At 47.4% G+C, this 17,812-nt stretch overlaps 1 protein-coding gene across 3 annotated transcripts in view; it reads right to left on the reverse strand.

Moving 5' to 3' along the window:
- Positions 1-7,152: 7,152 nt before the first annotated feature.
- Positions 7,153-17,812, reverse strand: part of DOCK1 (dedicator of cytokinesis 1) — a 267,474-nt gene continuing 256,814 nt past the window's right edge. For all 3 annotated transcript variants that reach the window (XM_066190723.1, XM_066190724.1, XM_066190722.1), the window contains exon 52: positions 7,153-10,194. In XM_066190723.1, the coding sequence (XP_066046820.1) occupies positions 10,099-10,194 (96 nt within the window). In that variant the 3' untranslated portion in view covers positions 7,153-10,098. The remainder of the gene's footprint in view (positions 10,195-17,812) is intronic.

Consider the following 17,812-nt stretch of genomic DNA (forward strand, 5'->3'; position numbering starts at 1 on the left):
TGCACAGGGAGGTTCCTCCAGGAGGAAATTTTAAGCACCTGTTGCTGAACCATCCCCTGGAGAAGCCCATCCTGCCCTTCCCTATTTTTAATTTACATTTTTTTTAAAAAAATAATTTAATAAATAATTATTTTAAGAAGCCTTAAGATTTTTTTTTTCTTAAGTATTTGAGAATTGTTTAACAACAAAGGGACCAAAGAAAATAAAAAAATACCTGCAAAGGCTTGGTCACATTTTACTGGCAAAGATGAAATTCTGAGGTCACCTCTGCGACTGGGACTTGTTTCTCTGCCCAGCACAGAGCAGAGCTGCCTGTGGTTATCCAGCAGGGACAGAATTCCGTATTTCCAGGCTTTACAGATTCCAAGAGGAGGGAAATGGCCCCAGTAAACCCACACAAACCAGCTCTATTAATAATTAAATTGGCTCCCTAACGTGCTCGAGAAGGATGGCTGCCACCAAGTGCCACAGGCACTGCCAAGTGCAATAAAATGGCTTTATGCGACATTTTGAGGCAGCCTCCCCCTCCAAAACCTGCCCTGTGCACAAGGAAACTTCCAAAGTCAGCAGGAACGGAGCTGATCCTACAGGAGAGGGTCGTTTCCAAAGGTAATTGGTGCCTTTTTAACCCAGAACTGTCACAGTGTGTTGAGAAAAATGGAGCCTGACAAGGCTCAGGTTGCCAGAGAAAAGGGAAGATTGATCTGCTGAGCCCTAACGCTGCGCTGGTGTTGCACTGTAGCAAACAAATATTTCCCTAACTAAAGGAAAATGGTCAAATGTTTAGAACAAATCCCCCCCGATATTCGCAGCCCGGAGTTTTGCCCTGGATGGCCGGATCCCGTTTCTCTCACCAGCACCTGGTAGGAGAGGGATGTGTTGGGAAGTCTCGGATGAGAAAATCCAACCCATTGGGGTGAAAAAACCCATTTCAATCTGCCTGCCCTGGGTGTCTCTGCACTGCCGACCCCTCAGGGGCGTGGAGAGCTCTGCAGGGAGGTTCAGGGGCTCATGGGACTCCAAGCCTTGATCCAGCTGAAAAGAGCCAGGAGAAGTCCTGGAAAGCCAAGGAAACGAGATCCTGTGGAGAAAGCTGTGCAGAATGGAGGTGCCACCTTTAACTGTCAACCCAGTAATTCAGTCCTTAGGTCAGGGATGGGATTTTCTCCTTCCCTGGGTGGTCCTGCCCAAATCCAGGGATTTCGGGAGAATTTGGGATGAATTAGGGAAGAACTTTTAGGGAATTAGGGAAGCCCCTTTTCAAAGGGCTCAAAGTCCCAGTTTACCTGGGGCCCTTCCTCTGAGTCCTTCTCATTTGGGAATGAGAAAACAGAGGTTTTAAACCCCCTTATATAATTTTATAATCCTATAATTTCTATAACCCACAGCACAGCAGCCAGGGCAGTGCCAGGCACAGGCAGCTCATCCCTTGGAATCCCAAACAGAGCATCATGGAATAGTTTGGGATGGAAGGGACCTTAAACCCCATCCAGTGCCACTCCTGCCATGGGCAGGGACACCTTCCACTGTCCCAGGCTGCTCCAGCCTGGCCTTGGACACTTCCAGGGATCCAGGGGCAGCCACAGCTTCTCTGGAAATTCCATCCCATCCCCCCTCCCCAACCTCCCAGGGAAGAATTCCTTCCCAAAATCCCACCAAAATGTCCCCTCCTTCAGCTTAAAGCCGTTCCCCCTTTTCCTGTAGAAAACCATCCGCGTGCTCCGGCCTGGGGATATCGGGCTGGGTGAAAACTGCTCACCCTCATTTTTATGAACCACACGTCCCTGCTGTCCCCTTTAAAATATTTTTTCCCTTATTAAACAAGTGAAAGCACGGGTGGAAAGGCAGGAGAAAGAGGAGGGAACGGAAGGAACATCCTGAACGCAGCTGGCAGCGTGTGCAGAGCTGAGGGCGCCGGGCTCTGCGGTCACTGCTCACTCCCAATTAGCTCATCCCACCAGCTAATGCTCCCTGGCAGCAGGAACAAGGAGCTCTGCAGAGAGAGGAGTTCCTTGTTCAGACTTTGGGGGTGTTTTTGAGCGGTTCCACCGTGGCCTGCGGGAAAGGAAAGTGTCTGTGCTGACCCCGGGTGACTCGGTGTTAGGTAACCCCGCCTGAGCCCGGGATGTGCCAGGGACAGCTGCCCACCCCGGGATCAGCCTGGACACGGGGCTGGGGTTGTCCTGCAGCTGCTCTGGGACAGCCTTGGAAGCTCTGAGAGCACAGGAGAGATAATCAGAGATTCACAGAATCATGGAATGGTTTGGGTTGGGAGGGACCTTAAATCCCATCCAGATCCACCCCTGCCATGGCACGGACACCTCCCACTGTGTCTGCTCCACCCTGGCCTTGGGCACTGCCAGGGATCCAGGGACAGCCACAGCTGCTCTGGGAATTCCAGCCCAGCTCCTCCCCACCTTCCCAGGGAACAATTCCTGCCCAAAATCCCATCCAGCCCTGCCCTCTGGCAGTGGGAAGCCATTCCCTGTGTCCTGTCCCTCCATCCCTTGTCCCCAGTCCCTCTCCAGCTCTCCTGGAGCCCCTTCAGGCACTGGAAGGAGCTCTGAGGTGTCCCTGGAGCCTTCTCCTCTCCAGGTGAGCACCCCCAGCTCTCCCACTGACCAGGATCTCCAGCCCCGTTCTTGCCATCAGACCAACCCCAATTCCCCATTTTCCAGGTCTGTAAGAGACCAGGCCTAACCTAAGACAGGATTTCTGCTCCTGCCCTTACACAAACACCACAGCCCAGAAAACCTCCCACCAGAGAAAAGGAATGTCTGTTCCCAAAGTCACTTTTCTCTCACCGTGCCCAGAGCCCACGGAGCAGCTGAGATCAGACCTACACTGATTTCTCTCCAGGAGCTTCTGATGGAAGGTTCAGAGCAGCTCTGTCTCTTCCCAAGTGTTTCTGTGTTTGGACATTACTTATATTCCCTGCTCAAACACTCCCACAGATCTCTGCCCACCTCCACAGGGACCACAAAGTGAGGAAAGACACAAACTTCTTTAAAAATCCCATTATTTCTATTTGTTTTTTTCTATTCTTTCACTCTGTGGAGCAACTCAACAATAATGGGCTGCTTGGATAAAAAGCAACGACAAATCTATTTACCAACCGTACACGTTAATAAACTCATGGAAGGAAGTTTACAGCCAGTAAACTGAGTATTATTGACAACCAGATCTCAATAAAACGTAAAAAAATATCTCACAACAGGCCTCCTGCAACACAAGTAGGTCATAAGTGCCTCATCTTTTTGAAAAAAGGTGTTCTACTTGTAACATTTTTTTAATTTATGGTTGATTCCTTTTGGATTTTTTTTTTCTTGGTGAGCTTTTGAGCTCATGCAATTAAAGGCAGGCAAACACAGCTGATTTCCAGAGAAACAATAATTACAGCTTAACCCAACTCCCTCCCCTCTCGCTGCACGAGCACACTCCCCAAACCAACGCTCACCCTGTTAAATTGGATGTCACTAAGTGGTTTAAGCTGCATAATTCATGCTGAGCTAAGGAATGTTTTGCCCAGACTGGAGCTGCTGGGATTGCTTTACCTCTCTGACCATCCTGTGTCTGGTGATCCCACATGGAATTTGTGCCACGCTGCGCTGGAACCCTGCCTGGCTCCCTCTCCATTGCCACAGCTTCCTTTGTGCCCTGCTAAGGAATTCTTCTTGGAAGCCAGGCGGGTTTTGGGTTCATCTTCTGTGTTTTCTCCTGTCAGTGCAGTGATCCGGCACCGCTCGTGGGGAGGATGGAGAGAGGAAATTCACTTGGAATTGGGATTGCAGCGCTGAGGAAATGCAGGCACGGCCTTGGGAGAATGAAATCAATTTGGGAAGAGCAGCCAACAACAGCAGAACCCACCAAAAATGCCTTAATGGGAACCAGTGTCACGTTTTAGTTTGATTTTGGTTTCTCCTTGTAAGGACTCCCTAAAACATTGACGACAAAATAGCTTCTGCTCAATCTCTTTCTTTTCTATTTCTTTCTTCTACCTCACATTTACTGTTAAAGAAAATCAGAACTATTGACTCCAGCACCTGTGCAGATTAATTTGGGCACAGGAATCTCTCAATATTTGGATCTTAACATCATCCCAAGGGGGTCAGGACGTGTCCCCAGCACTGCAGTCCACAGCCACCTTCCTCAGCTGGGAAATGAGGGACTTAATTCAGCCACTTCCCTTTGAAGTGCTGTAATACATTGCCACACACGCTGGAAATGAAAAACAAAAAGCGTCATTCAACAGAGAAACACAATTTGCAGTAATTATTCAAGTCTGCAGAATACACATAAAAAAAAACCCCAAGGGAAATTAAAAATCCTATAAATAGCCTCCCTGCAGAGACCCCATTCAATAACCAAGTATTTCTACGGATGCCCACCTTTCTGCATCCCCAAGAAGATGCCAACTGCAAAGCCTGAGATTCAGTTTAGAGCCACGGAAAGTACAAAAGGAGAACGAGAGGAAATTGAAATGTCAGCGCAGCAGGACCTCACGCTTTCCCATTACTGCTGAAAACCGAGGACAGAGGAAAAGCCTGAATTTCAGGGCTCACCATCACTCCAGTGCTTGGTCTGTTCTCCGTGGGGGAATCTCTACACGTGCTCCAATTCACTGATTTATCACAGGGCAAGGGGAGGATGGAAATTGGAAAAGCCTCACCTGGTTTGTGCAGGGGATGCAGCCAAGCCTGGCCTCACACCACGCCACACTTCTGGCACGGGATGGTCCCCGAAAAGGCCACAAGAATTGACAGGGAAGATGTTTAAGATGAGGCAAGAAGGTGGAGAACTCAACCAGTCAGTGAAGCGAGATGTATCACGTTAAAAAGGTGAGTCTGATGTGTGTGCATGAATACACGGCTGTGCCCGCACTCACACGAATCTCTATTCACAAATCATAAATAAATACATTTTCACTGCAAACTTTTCATCCTTTTCCTCTGTAAAGTCATACAGAACTACAGCCAAGGTAAAGAAAAACGCCTGTGTTAGGACAAAACTGAATTTAAAAACATTTTTACCCTCAGAATTTGTGGCATCATGGGAGACATCTCAGTAATCATAAATGTCAATTACAGGAACCAGCCGAAGGAGTGACCTTTGTGTCGAGCTTCCCAGTGAAAAATAAATGTGATCAAAAAGCAAACAACCCCTGCCCGACAAATCTTGGGTGGTTTGGTGAGGGACTGATCTGTGCACCTGGAAAATCCACCCTCACTCCCAGGCTGAGGCTCAGGGAAATGGAACTGAGGAACCTCCTTTCATCCTGGCATTCTGAGTTAACTTTCACTACGTGAATTTAAGATGCTTTTCAAGGAGTGAAAATGAGTGGCCACTGAAATTCTGGTTTTTCCACTATCCAGGAACTTGCCACCTCTGAATTGCTTCTTTCAGGGAAATTTGTGTCACAAAGCCCTGAGGAGCTGCTCTCCGGTGTGAGCAGGGGGACAGCACTTGGGGGAAGTTAATCCCTGACTTGTCCCAAAAGGTGGATCCTGCCGGTTCCCTGGCCAAGCTCTGCTGTGGAAAAGATGGATGGGACACCTTTGCAAGCAGAAATATTGATCTGAATCCAATCTGAGTGGGGATCTCCGGGCGTGGAGGCACTGGGAGGACAGAGAGTGATAAATAAACCAATCTCGCATTCTCCACAGGCCGCTCAGGGCACGGGCGGGGAAAGCAGAAGACTCCTTGAAGCCATTTAGGGATGAATTCCCACAGGAACGGGGCAGAGGGAAGGGGTAGGAGCTTCTACCACTGGTTGAAGTCAAATGAGTTTCTTTTCTGAATTGTTTCACAATGAGCTCTTCTGCATTAGCCCAGCTGTGTCCCAAACAACATGACAAGGAATTCCCGTGGCACTGGGATGCTCTGGCTCCCAAGTGGATTGGAAAGGAAGGGAGCAAACCGTGAGAAATAACAACTTTCCTGGGATTGTTCACTGCCTGTAAGGAATTATCTGCTGCTTTTCTGCCGTGTGTTTTTACCCCGCTTTGAGGAGGGCACTGATTCATTCTGGGTTCCGCACAAGTCACAGCCCAGGAGCTGTCAGATTGTAAAAGCGGTGACAATTCGGCTCCCAGAGCCTGATTTTCAATTCCCAGGCTCAGCTTGCAAATTTGTAAAACACACACACAGATGAGATTTGGAGTTTGTACTGTGAGACGGGTTTGGAAGCGCAGCTCTTGTTTGAGAAGTCTCACAGGGCCGAATTATAACACTTGCATGAGCACAGGAGTTTGCTAAGGACGTGTGAAAACAAACACATTATCAGAAATACAATTTACAGGCATCCACCCAAAGGTCCACGGGAAAGCTCTTCCCATCCTTCAGGAAGCAAATGGAAGAGAAAAGAGGAAAACTCACCCAGCATCCCAGCACGAGCTCCCTGGCAGCAGCAAGAGCAGCCTTTAAAACAATCCTCAATTAAATACAAGACTTATGGAATTAAAGTTGCAACACATTATTGATTGACTACGGATACCTGATTGATTCCTCCCTGAAGAATCCTTCCCTGCCTGCTCCTCTTGAGCAGAGATTGTATGAACAAAACAAAGAGGGAATTGCAGGATGAGATCCAACAGTAAATCCTGGGACACTCCGGGAGCTGATTTTACAGCAAGGAAAAGAGTGTCTGTTTGATCCAAAGTGACACCGTGGTTTAAGGCAAAAAAAAAAAAAAAAAAAAAAAAGAGAATATGTAATTGACCACGGGAGCCACTTTTCATGAGAAGGGCAGTTTTTCTGCCTCTGTAACAACAGTGTTGTTTTACTGCTGCGTAAAGTCACTTCTGCTTGGAGCCTGCATGGTGCAGCAGGAACCTGAGGTGGAAAATGTTACACAAAACTCATCTGTTTTCTGAGGCATTCACTTAGAGACACCCGAGCCATCATTTTGGGCACGGACAGCACACAGGGATGGATGTTCTTAGTGCTGATGTGTGTTTTAGGTCCAGCCTGCAGGGACAACCACAACAGTACGAGGAAAGATTTCAGTTTTCTCATGAGCTCCCCTCCGAAACTGTCCTGAAAAAAAGAAAATGCACACGCAGCCCTCTACACAAAGCAGAAGTTCCCAAAATTCTGCAGTGAGGATCAAAACCACCCAGGGAATGCATTCATTTTCACAGACAAGCTTTTAAAATAATAGTTTATTTTTTTTTTTTTAGTCAGTGGTATATTTAAAAACAATCTACTGTAAGAGTAAAAAGATTGTAGATAATAAAAAAACCCCAAAGTGTGATGACAATAAAAAAACCACTAGAATATAAAGTTAGTTTCCTTCCTCCCTCCCAAAAGCCCATCCCATCATTCTGGTATTTCTCAGAGCTTAATATCTGGAAAAAAAAAATGCTTTTTGTTTCTTCTTTACACTTTCAGCAATTAGGAAATTAAGAACACGTAAAGCATTCTTCGCAGGCACATTAATTCGTTATGACATGAAAAGCAGGCACCATAAAAATTAAAACATTCTAAAAACCATCATATATACAAACACTGTACAGAATGATGGCACAAGGACAAAGTGATTCCGCTCAGTCCATCCCAATCCAACATGAAATAATACACAATAAAGAAAGGAAAAAAGCTCTTCCCGTTTCTGTACTCAACATTTAGGTTCAGAACGACCAGGAGTCTCCTCCCTGCTCGCTGCTTTCTCTCCCACACCCTCGTGCTGTTGGCAGCTCCAAGGCTTCCTCCTTTTCCCCCCTCATGGATATGCAGAAGATCCAACTGAATGAAAATGGCAGTGGGTGATCACCAATGGCTGATTTTACAAAGCTCATTAATCACAGATTATCCTGAGCTGGGAGGGACCCACAGGGATGACCCAGTGCAGCTCCTGGCCCTGCACAGACACCCCAGAAATCCCACCCTGGGCATCCCTGGGTGTCCAAACTCTCCTGGAGCTCTGGCAGACTCAGGGCTGTGCCCATCCCATTCCCTGGGGAGCCTGGGCAGTGCCAGAACCCTCTGGGGGAAAAACCTTTCCCTGACCTCCAACCCAAACCTGCCCTGACACAGCTCCAGCTGTTCCCTGGCTCCTGTCCCTGATGATGACAATGGAGAGTTCAGTTCCTGCCCCTGCATTTCCCTCAGAGGATGCTGCTGACCCAAGGAGCTCTGCCCTCCTCGGTCTCCTCTCCTGCAGCTGAACACTCCAAGTGCCCTCAGCTGCTCCTCACACAGGGCCCTTCCCCATCCTCGTGGCCTCCTCTGGACACTCTCTAACGGTTTGATGTCATATTGATAGTGTGACTGGTGCCAGCCTGGTGTCACCCCAGTCACTGTCACCCTTTGTGTCACCCAACCCCTGAGCCAGCTGCTCACCCATCCCACGATGTGTTTCTCCAGCTGCGGGATGGACATTTTGTCCAGAAGGATCCCCGTGGGAGACAGTATCAAAAGCTTTGCAGAAGTCCAAAAAGATTCCATGCCCTGGCTTTCCTGGATCAGCCAGCTGGGTTACCCTGCTCTAGAAGGAAATCAGGTTCCACAAGCAGGACTTTCCCTCATGGAGCCGTGCTGGCTGTGACCCATGACTGCACTGGCCTCCAGGTGTTTTCCAGTCATTCCTCCCAGAATTATCCCTCCCAGAATAATATTTTCCATGATTTTACTGGGCCTGTGGTTTCCAGGGTCTTCCTTCCTGCCCTTCTTGAAAATCAGGGTAACATCCCCCAGTTTCCAGTCAGCTGGGACCTCTCTGGATCCCCCAGACTGCTCAAAAATCATCAAGAGGGGTTTCATGATGTCATCAGCAGCTCTTGGAGGATTCTTGGATAAATCCCATCAGGTGGCAGGGATTCAGCTGGGGCTGCAGATCCTGCAGTTTCAGGTTGACTGGGAGCTGATCATTGTCACAGCCGTGGTCCTCCAGCTCAGGGCACTGGGACCCTCCTGGTGTGTGACCCACGTTGAAGACAAAGGATGTGTTAAACACCTCTGCCATGTCCCCGTCCCTGCTTGTGAGGTGCCCACCCCCATCCTGGGATGGCCTGATGATAGTTTTACACTGCCTTTTGCCATTGATATATTTAAAAAACCCCTTTTTTTTTGGTCCCCCACGGTTCTGGCAGCTCCAACTCCAACTGAGCTTTGACCACATGAATTTTCTCCCTGCAAAATTCAGGTGGGAGCAGCACCTCTGTGTTGTTCCCATGCCCCCTGACCTTGCTTCCACTGGCCCACACCTTCCTTTTCCACCTGATATCCGAGAGGAGATCCCTGTTCAGCCAAGCCAGCTCTGCCTCGCCTGCTTGACTTCCAACATTCGGGAATTGCTGCTCCTGTGCCCTTGGGAGGTGATGTTTAAAAAGGGACCAGCACCGATGGACCCCAGCACCTGCAAAAATCATTTTCCCAGGGGACCTTACAAATTCCCTGAGCAGCCTCGTGGTCAGAGGGGAGGTTTTGCTGGCACTTTTCCTCCTCCCACCAGAGGTTTTAAACTCGATGGCGTCGTGGGCACTGCGGCCAAGACAGCCCCAAATCTCCACTCTGCTCATTGCAATCAGGTTTTGTAACGCAGACCGACTTCACAAATCAGTGGTGTCTGGTTTTTAACCCTGGGCTAAAATCCCTGTTATTCAGGGAAATCCTACAGCAGCTTCACCTCACTGGGAAACCTCCTCTTGCCCTGAATTCCCTATGAATATTGTCATTGATTCCTATATACACTGAGATTAGGCACAAAAACTCTGCTCGTTTGAAACTCCTGAGGTACCCAAACCCTTTAGGTACAAAATTTCCAGCTCTCATTTTCATCTCCACCACGTTTAGCTCTGTGCCTGGCGTTATCCAGAAGCAAGGAGGCGGTTTAGGAAGAGGGTTCTGTCAGTTGATGGAGTTCCCAGTCTCAAGTAGAAATCCAGATTTCTTTCAAGTTATGGGAGGGAATAACCCCAAGACCAGGGGGGTGTAGTGTTGGGTCCGACAACGTGGCGAGAAATGGATTTCTTACCGAGTTACCATTGCACTAAATGTTAGATACTGCACACCCGAATGAGGTAAACATTACAGACCATAAAATACTTGGGGGAATGAATTGTTACAGCTTTATCTTTGGAAAGAAACCCGCTTCCTCCTTCACTGGACAATCCCAGAGTCGACGGACGTTTGCTTCCGCGTCGTCTTGGGAGGCGGCGGCGGCGGAGTCTTGCTGGGGAGTGGAGGAGGCAGGTGCTGGAAAAAAACCAATTTGGGCAGATCAGGTCAGGAACAAATGGAATTCTGGAACGTTTCTGTGTCATCTCTGAGTGCAAGAGGCAGCAGGTAAGGCTGGAGCCCTCTGCCTCACGAAAACCTCTCCCTGCAGAATTTGCTGTGGACACACAACGCTCTCAGCCATTACTTTTAAATAGAACTTTTACTTTTGACAGTGAAAAAAAAAAATCTCTCAAGAGTGCAGGATTAATTAGCTCAATATTTCAGGAAAAATCTTTTGAAAGCACTGGAGAAGTTTATAATTCCCCACTTTATATCATGATAGGATATTGATTTCTTGGTCTGTATCGATTGCCCTCAGCCTCTAGGCACTCAGAGCTTAAAAACCAAGCTGAAGCAGTGGCTTCATTGCTTTTCCATTATGTTTTGGATTTTGCACTGTTAGAACAGAAATATTTAAAGAAAAAAAAAACGAAAAAGGAAAACAATTTAAAATCATTTAGAGAGATAAGTAATTCACAATTTACTATTACACACACACAGGTATAATTAAAATATTCCAAACAGAGATGCAGAACGTTCAGATACACATATTTTAAACCCCTTTACGTATCTCACAACAGAAGAGCATCCCCAGTTAGAATCACCAGCTAATTGGACAAATTAAAAAAGCCATTATGGAAATTAAGACTTGTTTTTTTTTTTTTCCCCTAATGTTGAAACGCCCAGATGATAAAATCTGTTGCAGACAGAGCAGCAGAACACCGCAGTTTGTAGGCAGGTTTTCCCAGCGTTTTGGCTGTGCAGGCAGCACAGGTTTCCCAGAGGCTGTGCTGCAGTGTCACAGCTCATCAACGCTGCTCTGCCTTTTGTTTTTTCCCTAAGATTTTCCCCCACTCCCACCAGTCAGGGCCTTTTGTTTTCCTCCAAGCCCAAGGATGCTTTTCCAGTTGTTTGTTCCTGCCCTGCCTCATCCAGCCCAGCTCCAGCTGCTGGCTCCACACGGGCACAGCCTGACAAAGCTCTGCCCAAATTCCTTGGTCACTTCTGCAAGAACAGCCCAAGCACCTGCAAGGCCTCAGTGCTGGACAGAATTCCTGGTGGTTTGTCAGGATCAGGAAGATCCTGGTATCTCAACAACTGAGAAACCCCATGGAAGTGCACAGAACCAAAACTGGCCCTTTTTAAAGCTATCCAAGGATGCTGTCCCAAAAAGAAGAGAGGACATCTCAGTCTCTCCTCTGCTCAGAGCAGCTCCTGATGCTCCTGCAATCCCAGGACTGGGAGTTTTCAGGGATGAGTAAGAGTAGGAGAAAAACAACCTTTAAGGTAATTAAATAGGCTCTCCCAAGCAGGTTTGAAGCCAGTGTGGAGTTAAAATCTGAGATTTCACCAAACAGTTTTACTGATCACAGACTAAGAAGAAAGCTTGGAATGCAAACTGGCTGAGCCAGGCAGGCTGGATTTTTGCTGGAATCTCTTTCCTGTATCCTACCTGGACAGCACCACTTTCCAATCCATTTTACACCTCTCCTCATTCCTCCCAACTCTCTCCCCAGGCAAAGGAAGGGGGATCCCAAACCACCGGCAGTGAGCCATGCCCTGAGCTCATCTCTCCATCCCGCTCCATCCACTCTCCGTTTCCCAGCCTCTCCAGCAGCACCACTGCTCTTTCCGCCTCCTCCCAGCTTCCTCCTTGGCTTCAAAATGCTCTCTGGCACCTTGGAAATCCACTGGGTTTGATCTGCCGCTGAGTGAGACTCTCTGAACCAAAAGTGAGGCACCGGAGCTGGGGTGCCAGGCTTGGAAAGCTGCATTTCCCTGCCTGCCTGGAACAGGGGATCCACACCTGGCACTGGGAGCTGCGGACAGTGGTGGCCTTGGCAGTGCTGGGGGAACATGGGATTGGATGATTTTAGTGGCCTTTCCCACCCTAAATGTTTCCATGATTTCCCACAGCAGGCTCCAAATGGGCACTGCTCGTTCCCGACTTCCAGCAGGACATGATGACCTCCGAGTCAGAAAAGTCAACAGATTAATATGAAAGGCAGATAAAATAAGAATTTCATTTTTTTTTACTACATGCAAAACTCAAGGTTTTGTTTGGTTTTTAATTAAAATGCCGCTGCTGATCTGCCTCTGAAGTGCTACAGCCAAAACAATTAAATATTTCCTCTACCTGAGCAAATCCCCTTCTTGGCATGTTAACTCCAGAATTCCTGCTAGGGCACCTGAATAAGTGTCAGCTGCGATCTGAAGATTACAAAATGCTTGAAAACTTCCTTAATTACAGTCCTGTATCTGGGAAAGCTCTGGGAAATGCTGGTGGTCTGCAGAACATCCAACATCTCACGGAGCTGACATTCCCATCAAACTCCATAAACCACGTGCCCCTCAAAAACACAGCACAAAATATAAAACTTTCCTCTCTGCTTTGCTCTCTTTAACTTCATATTCATCACCAGGAAAAAAAAAAACACCAAAACAACAAAACCCAACTCTGCTGATAGCATCATTTGTGCAAATCCATTTGGAATTTAAATAACACTCTATTGGCAATAATTCTCAATTCAATTAGATCAAAGGCATTTCTCAACCAAATGAGCCCCTTCATATTGATCAGAGAACAATCAAATCAGCCCTGAAAACCTGGTTCTGAGAAGCAGAGACAATGCAAATACAATGAGAAGAAGCTAAATATATGTGCTATAAATAACAAGCTCAAAAACCTACCCGAGCTCAGATTCTGCAAGCAAATTAGGCAGAAAGAAATAGCAGAGATAGGTAGATAATTATTATAATTGAATTTACAATTTCCATTAGAAAGTCGGATAAATTTAGCACATGTTCATTTATATAATGAGCTCCCAATGAATATATTAAGTAGGATGTGTCATGATGGTCGGGGCGACATTGTTGGGAATTCTGCAAGACAAAACATTCCATTATGGAGCTGGGGCAACTCCAAACCATCGCTCCCAGGGCTGATCCGTCCTCCCTTTTATCCCAGGACAGAAGAAATTCAACCGCATTTCAACACCACACTCACAAAAAAATCATTATCAGGCTTACAAAGTTCATTTTCGCTGCGCTTCCCCCGTAGAAACTTTGCAATAAAAATAGAGTTTGCCTTGATTTTGCAGTTAATTAAGACTCTCTTTGCCGAGCTCGTGTTTATATCTCGGTGGTTAATTGTGAACCTGACTCTTCCCTTTCCTTCCTGACAAACTGACAGAGGCTGCTGCTTCACATCCCAACCTATTTTGGGCAGAATCCTTGACTCAGGGGTACCTCAGGGGAAGCAGGAACCTTATGTAAAAGGCACATCTGCAACACAGAAACAATCTGTTCCTTCTGCTTCAGACATGAAATTGCTCCCATTTGTTCGCTGGGTTTTTTTGTGGTTTTTTTTTTTTCTTTCTTTCCCTGATACAGAAGAGAATCAAGTTTAAAAACATTTGTCTGTGTTCTCTCGCAGAGAGATATAAACTGCACGGCACCAGGCGTGTTCGGGATGTAGTAAAAATCAATTACAGAAGATGAGAAAATGCATTTGGTTTGGGGTTTTTTTTCTTGCTACTCTGAAGCAGCAAAATAAGAGACGAGTTGGTTTTTTTCATTCAGAGAATACTGTTAAAAGAAACGACCACCAAAAAAAAAAAATCAAACGGAATTTGATTCTCCAAAATGGTCCATGTGGCACTTCACGGGATTTCTTCCTGTGCAAGGAACTCTTTTGCTTTGAAATGCAATGGTCATCGATAGGACACGCTCTGGAGATCCAGCGAGAAGCACTTTCGTTGGCAGGATTAAGGGATCTAATTAGGTCAGAAGCAGCAGAAATGGGATGTAAATAGACCATCAGCCACCCAGGACTGTGAAAACGCTTTCAGACACTGAGTTGTTCCCTCAGCATGGAGCTGAGATGCCTGACAACAGCGTGGTTATTCCATATCTGCAATGAAAAGTAACACTGGAGAGTGAGGCTCTGGCAGAGTAACTCTCCTCTTCTGAAAGAGTCAGCAGAGAGAACAGCCCAACTCCACTAATGGCAACCAAATTACAGGCAGTTTAAGCTAATTGGCTGTTTGACCCAGGGAGCAAAGTTCTGTGGAAAATCCAGCAGGTAACTGATGGGAAATGACTCTTTAGCCCCAGCTTCATCCATCATCTATTAGAGTCTCATTTGACTCCGTGGCACAGCCATTACCTGCCCTTGCTGGAGTGCACTGGGATCAGGGAGAGGGATTGGAAGGGCTCTGCTGCAGGGATGTATTCACTGTGTTCCCACCCCTCGCAGGGCAGTGGGAGAAATGCCTCAGAATGGGCAATGTGGAATTCCTGCAGGTCAGTATCCCAGATCAAAGGGGCTCCTCTGCTCTGGAGCCGGGCTGGGACACCTGGGGGTGCTCACCTGGAGAGGAGAAGCTCCAGGGAGAGCTCCGAGCCCCTGGCAGGGCCTAAAGGGGCTCCAGGAGAGCTGGAGAGGGGCTGGGGACAAGGCATGGAGGGACAGGACACAGGGAATGGCTTTAAGCTGAAAGTGAGGAGATTTAGATGGGATTTGGGCAGGAATTGTTCCCTGGGAGGGTGGGCAGGCCCTGGCACAGGGTGCCCAGAGCAGCTGTGGCTGCCCCTGGATCCCTGGCAGTGCCCCAGGCCAGGCTGGACAGGGCTTGGAGCAGCCTGGGACAGTGGGAGGTGCCAATGGCAGAGGTGGGAATGGATGGGATTTTAAGGTCCCTTCCAACCCAAACTGTTGGATGATTCTGTGACTTTCCCGATTTCTGGCAGGACCCTGCCAGGGGGGATGCTCCTGCGGGGGACAATGGCAGTGGATGAGGGCAGAGCTGGACCTGACAGGGGTCCGCACCCCTCGTGCAGGGAGGAGCTGGCTCCTGGAGTGTGACAGCTCTGCTGGAGCACAGCCGAGGCCACTTTCCCTCTCTGGAACCCCATTTCTCCACGTGGACACCATCAGGATTTCTGCCCACGCTGGATGATAACTCCATTTCCCCAGCGCCGCTTCCCCGTTCCAGTCCGTGCACAAACGGAGCTCAGGAGTGACCAGCAAACCCCTCAGAATTAGCTCTGCACTCCAGACCGACCCCGTGCTCCTCACTGAAGGCCCAGGTCCTGCAAGAGAGATAAACCAGCACGCCAGCACGGCCTGATCCCGTGTGCAGAGCAGGACACGGCCACTCCCTGAACTGAACCAAGGGAGGTATCACATGTCTGGGCAGCGAGCAGGAGAACACAGATTTCACTCCAAATCCTGTAAAAAGCAGTGGCAGTCCACTGACTTGGAGACTTATTTAAAAAGTAAATGGATTTTTCAGAAACTCTTTGCTCAGCAGCGTCTTAACCCACCGAAGAGCCAGGGACTGGCACAGGAGGAAGGGCTTGCAACGTTTCCCATCCCCAGCAGGCAAAAATAAATCAGATGGCAAATAAACCCCGTCATTTTATTTTAGTTTCTTTTCTTCTGGGCACATTGTCCAAACTCCCCTGGAGCTCTGGCAGCCTTGGGGCCGTGCCTATTCCCTGGGGAGCCTGGGCAGTGCCAGCACCCTCTGGGGGAAGAACCTTTCCCTAAATCCAACCAAACCCTGCCCTGACACAGCTCCAGCTGTTCCCTGAGTCCTGTCCCCTGCTCACAAACAGCAGAGATCAGAGAGGAGCTGTGGGCTGCTACTGCAACCCCTCAAGCTGTGCTCCCTAATTCCCTGCTCCTCCATCGTTCCAGCTGCATTTCCAGCCTCTTTGTCCCTGTCCACACGAGGACAAAGGCATTTGCTGAAGCCTTTAAGGTCAGTTTTTGCTCACTGCAGCTGATACGAGGGAGAATTTCCAGCATTGCAGCACCTGCATTGCAACACATGAAAAAATCCCCCTGGGTTGTGCCTTCCGTGTGTTATATCACACATATATATAAAATATATATATATATCTGAATATATCATCCTGCCACATCCCAATAAGCAACCACAATAATCCCCACGCCACAGAGAGTCAACCCAAGACTGTTCTGCTCCTCACGGGCTTCAGCCATGCCCACCTTCCACCTGTGCTGGATTGATGGAGATGTTCCCATCCCAACCATTATCCCATGCTTAGGGAGTGTTATAGCCAATATTAGCAACCCAAGTGCTCCTTTGTCTATTTTCTTTGAGCTCCCTCCCTGCTCTGAATACTAAGCAGGAGGTTGATTTGTATGCAAGGGTGAGGATGAACCCATAAAGAATGATAAGTGCCTAAAGGAATCCCTTGATGTAATAATAATCCTTGCAGGAGTCGTAGATTTCTTTTTTTTTTTTTTTTTTTAATGTTCCCATATATTATTAAGGACATTTTTAGCAGAACAAATCACAGGGAGCAAGAAAATATCTACATGGGTCTCAGAGTTAACAATGAGTAAGGGACAATCAGGAAATGATAATGAGGTGATCACCTGGATTAAAGACTTCAGGTAGACCAAGGTAACACTGGACTCTGAATATCTGAGATTGCTGTCTCATAAATGAAATTACTGCCTGCAGTTTGACTGGGAGCATCTGATCCCTTCCTGGCTGCCTGCTTTTGAGTTCACTCCAGCACTTTTCCTGCCTTTCATAACCCACTGCAAGACAACCAGAGTGAAAAGCACAATCATTCCTCACACGAGGAGATATTTCCAGTTTAAAAGCTACTCAGATAATCTTATCTCTAATAGGTTTTACTGATTTTTCTTCACTGATACAACGGCAGGGTAATTTAAAAGATGATCAGTTTACCAGGCAGAGAATTATCCAGTTATGAATTATGGAGCTATTTGACCCATGAAACATAAGTCATTAAAACTGTGGAGTGGGATTTAATCACGGCAGCAAGGAGAATTTACCCATCTGATCTTTCATGTCCAGCACTACTCATTTTCTTGATGTTCTTTAAAAGCTTCCTCCCTAGCAGCCTGATGAAATAAAGGCACAGAGTGATTGTTATGAGATTAGAAACCTTCTCCAAAATCAATTCTAAACCTAATCCAGAATCTGCTGAGGCGGAGGGGAGCTGCAAGGATCAGGACAGGTGGCTCTGCACAGACCTGCTTTAGATCCTCCTGCCAGGCTTTGAAGCCACATTCCAAGGTCTTGGAAAGCTTATAAAGATACAGATGCTGAAGAAAACTTTGGGCACTTAGATAAGAAGATGTAGCCTGTACCTGATTGCATTTCTTAGCCATTGAACCCTGATGCCTTCAACACCACATGTTAAAAAATGGGGTCTGTTCCTACAGAGACAAAATGTAGGAAAAAAAAAAAAAGAGACGAGCCTGAGCAATCAAGACTGGAAAGAGCGAAAATATTAAGAGCTGAGTAAAACTTTGCAAAAAAACCACGGGAACATATTGGTACTATTTTTATGAACTCCCACGTAATGATGTGGAAATGCTGCTTGTGGCAGGTACAGGAGCTGCGCAAGGTCACAGAGCAAATCAGGCTGAGTTATCTCCAGGTCTGGGCTCCCAAAATCACACCTTCGCGGCATCTGGGAGTCGTACAGTAACTAAAAGCATCTATTCCCAGAGTGGAAACCCCTTCCAAAATCCTTCCCAGACAGGAAAAAAAAACACCTGGCTGCCAGGATTTTATTTCTTATC

Source organism: Chamaea fasciata, unplaced genomic scaffold, assembly GCF_029207755.1.
Source record: "Chamaea fasciata isolate MVZ Bird 193981 ecotype frontalis unplaced genomic scaffold, bChaFas1.0.hap1 SCAF_9, whole genome shotgun sequence".
Classification (NCBI taxonomy): domain Eukaryota; kingdom Metazoa; phylum Chordata; class Aves; order Passeriformes; family Sylviidae; genus Chamaea; species Chamaea fasciata.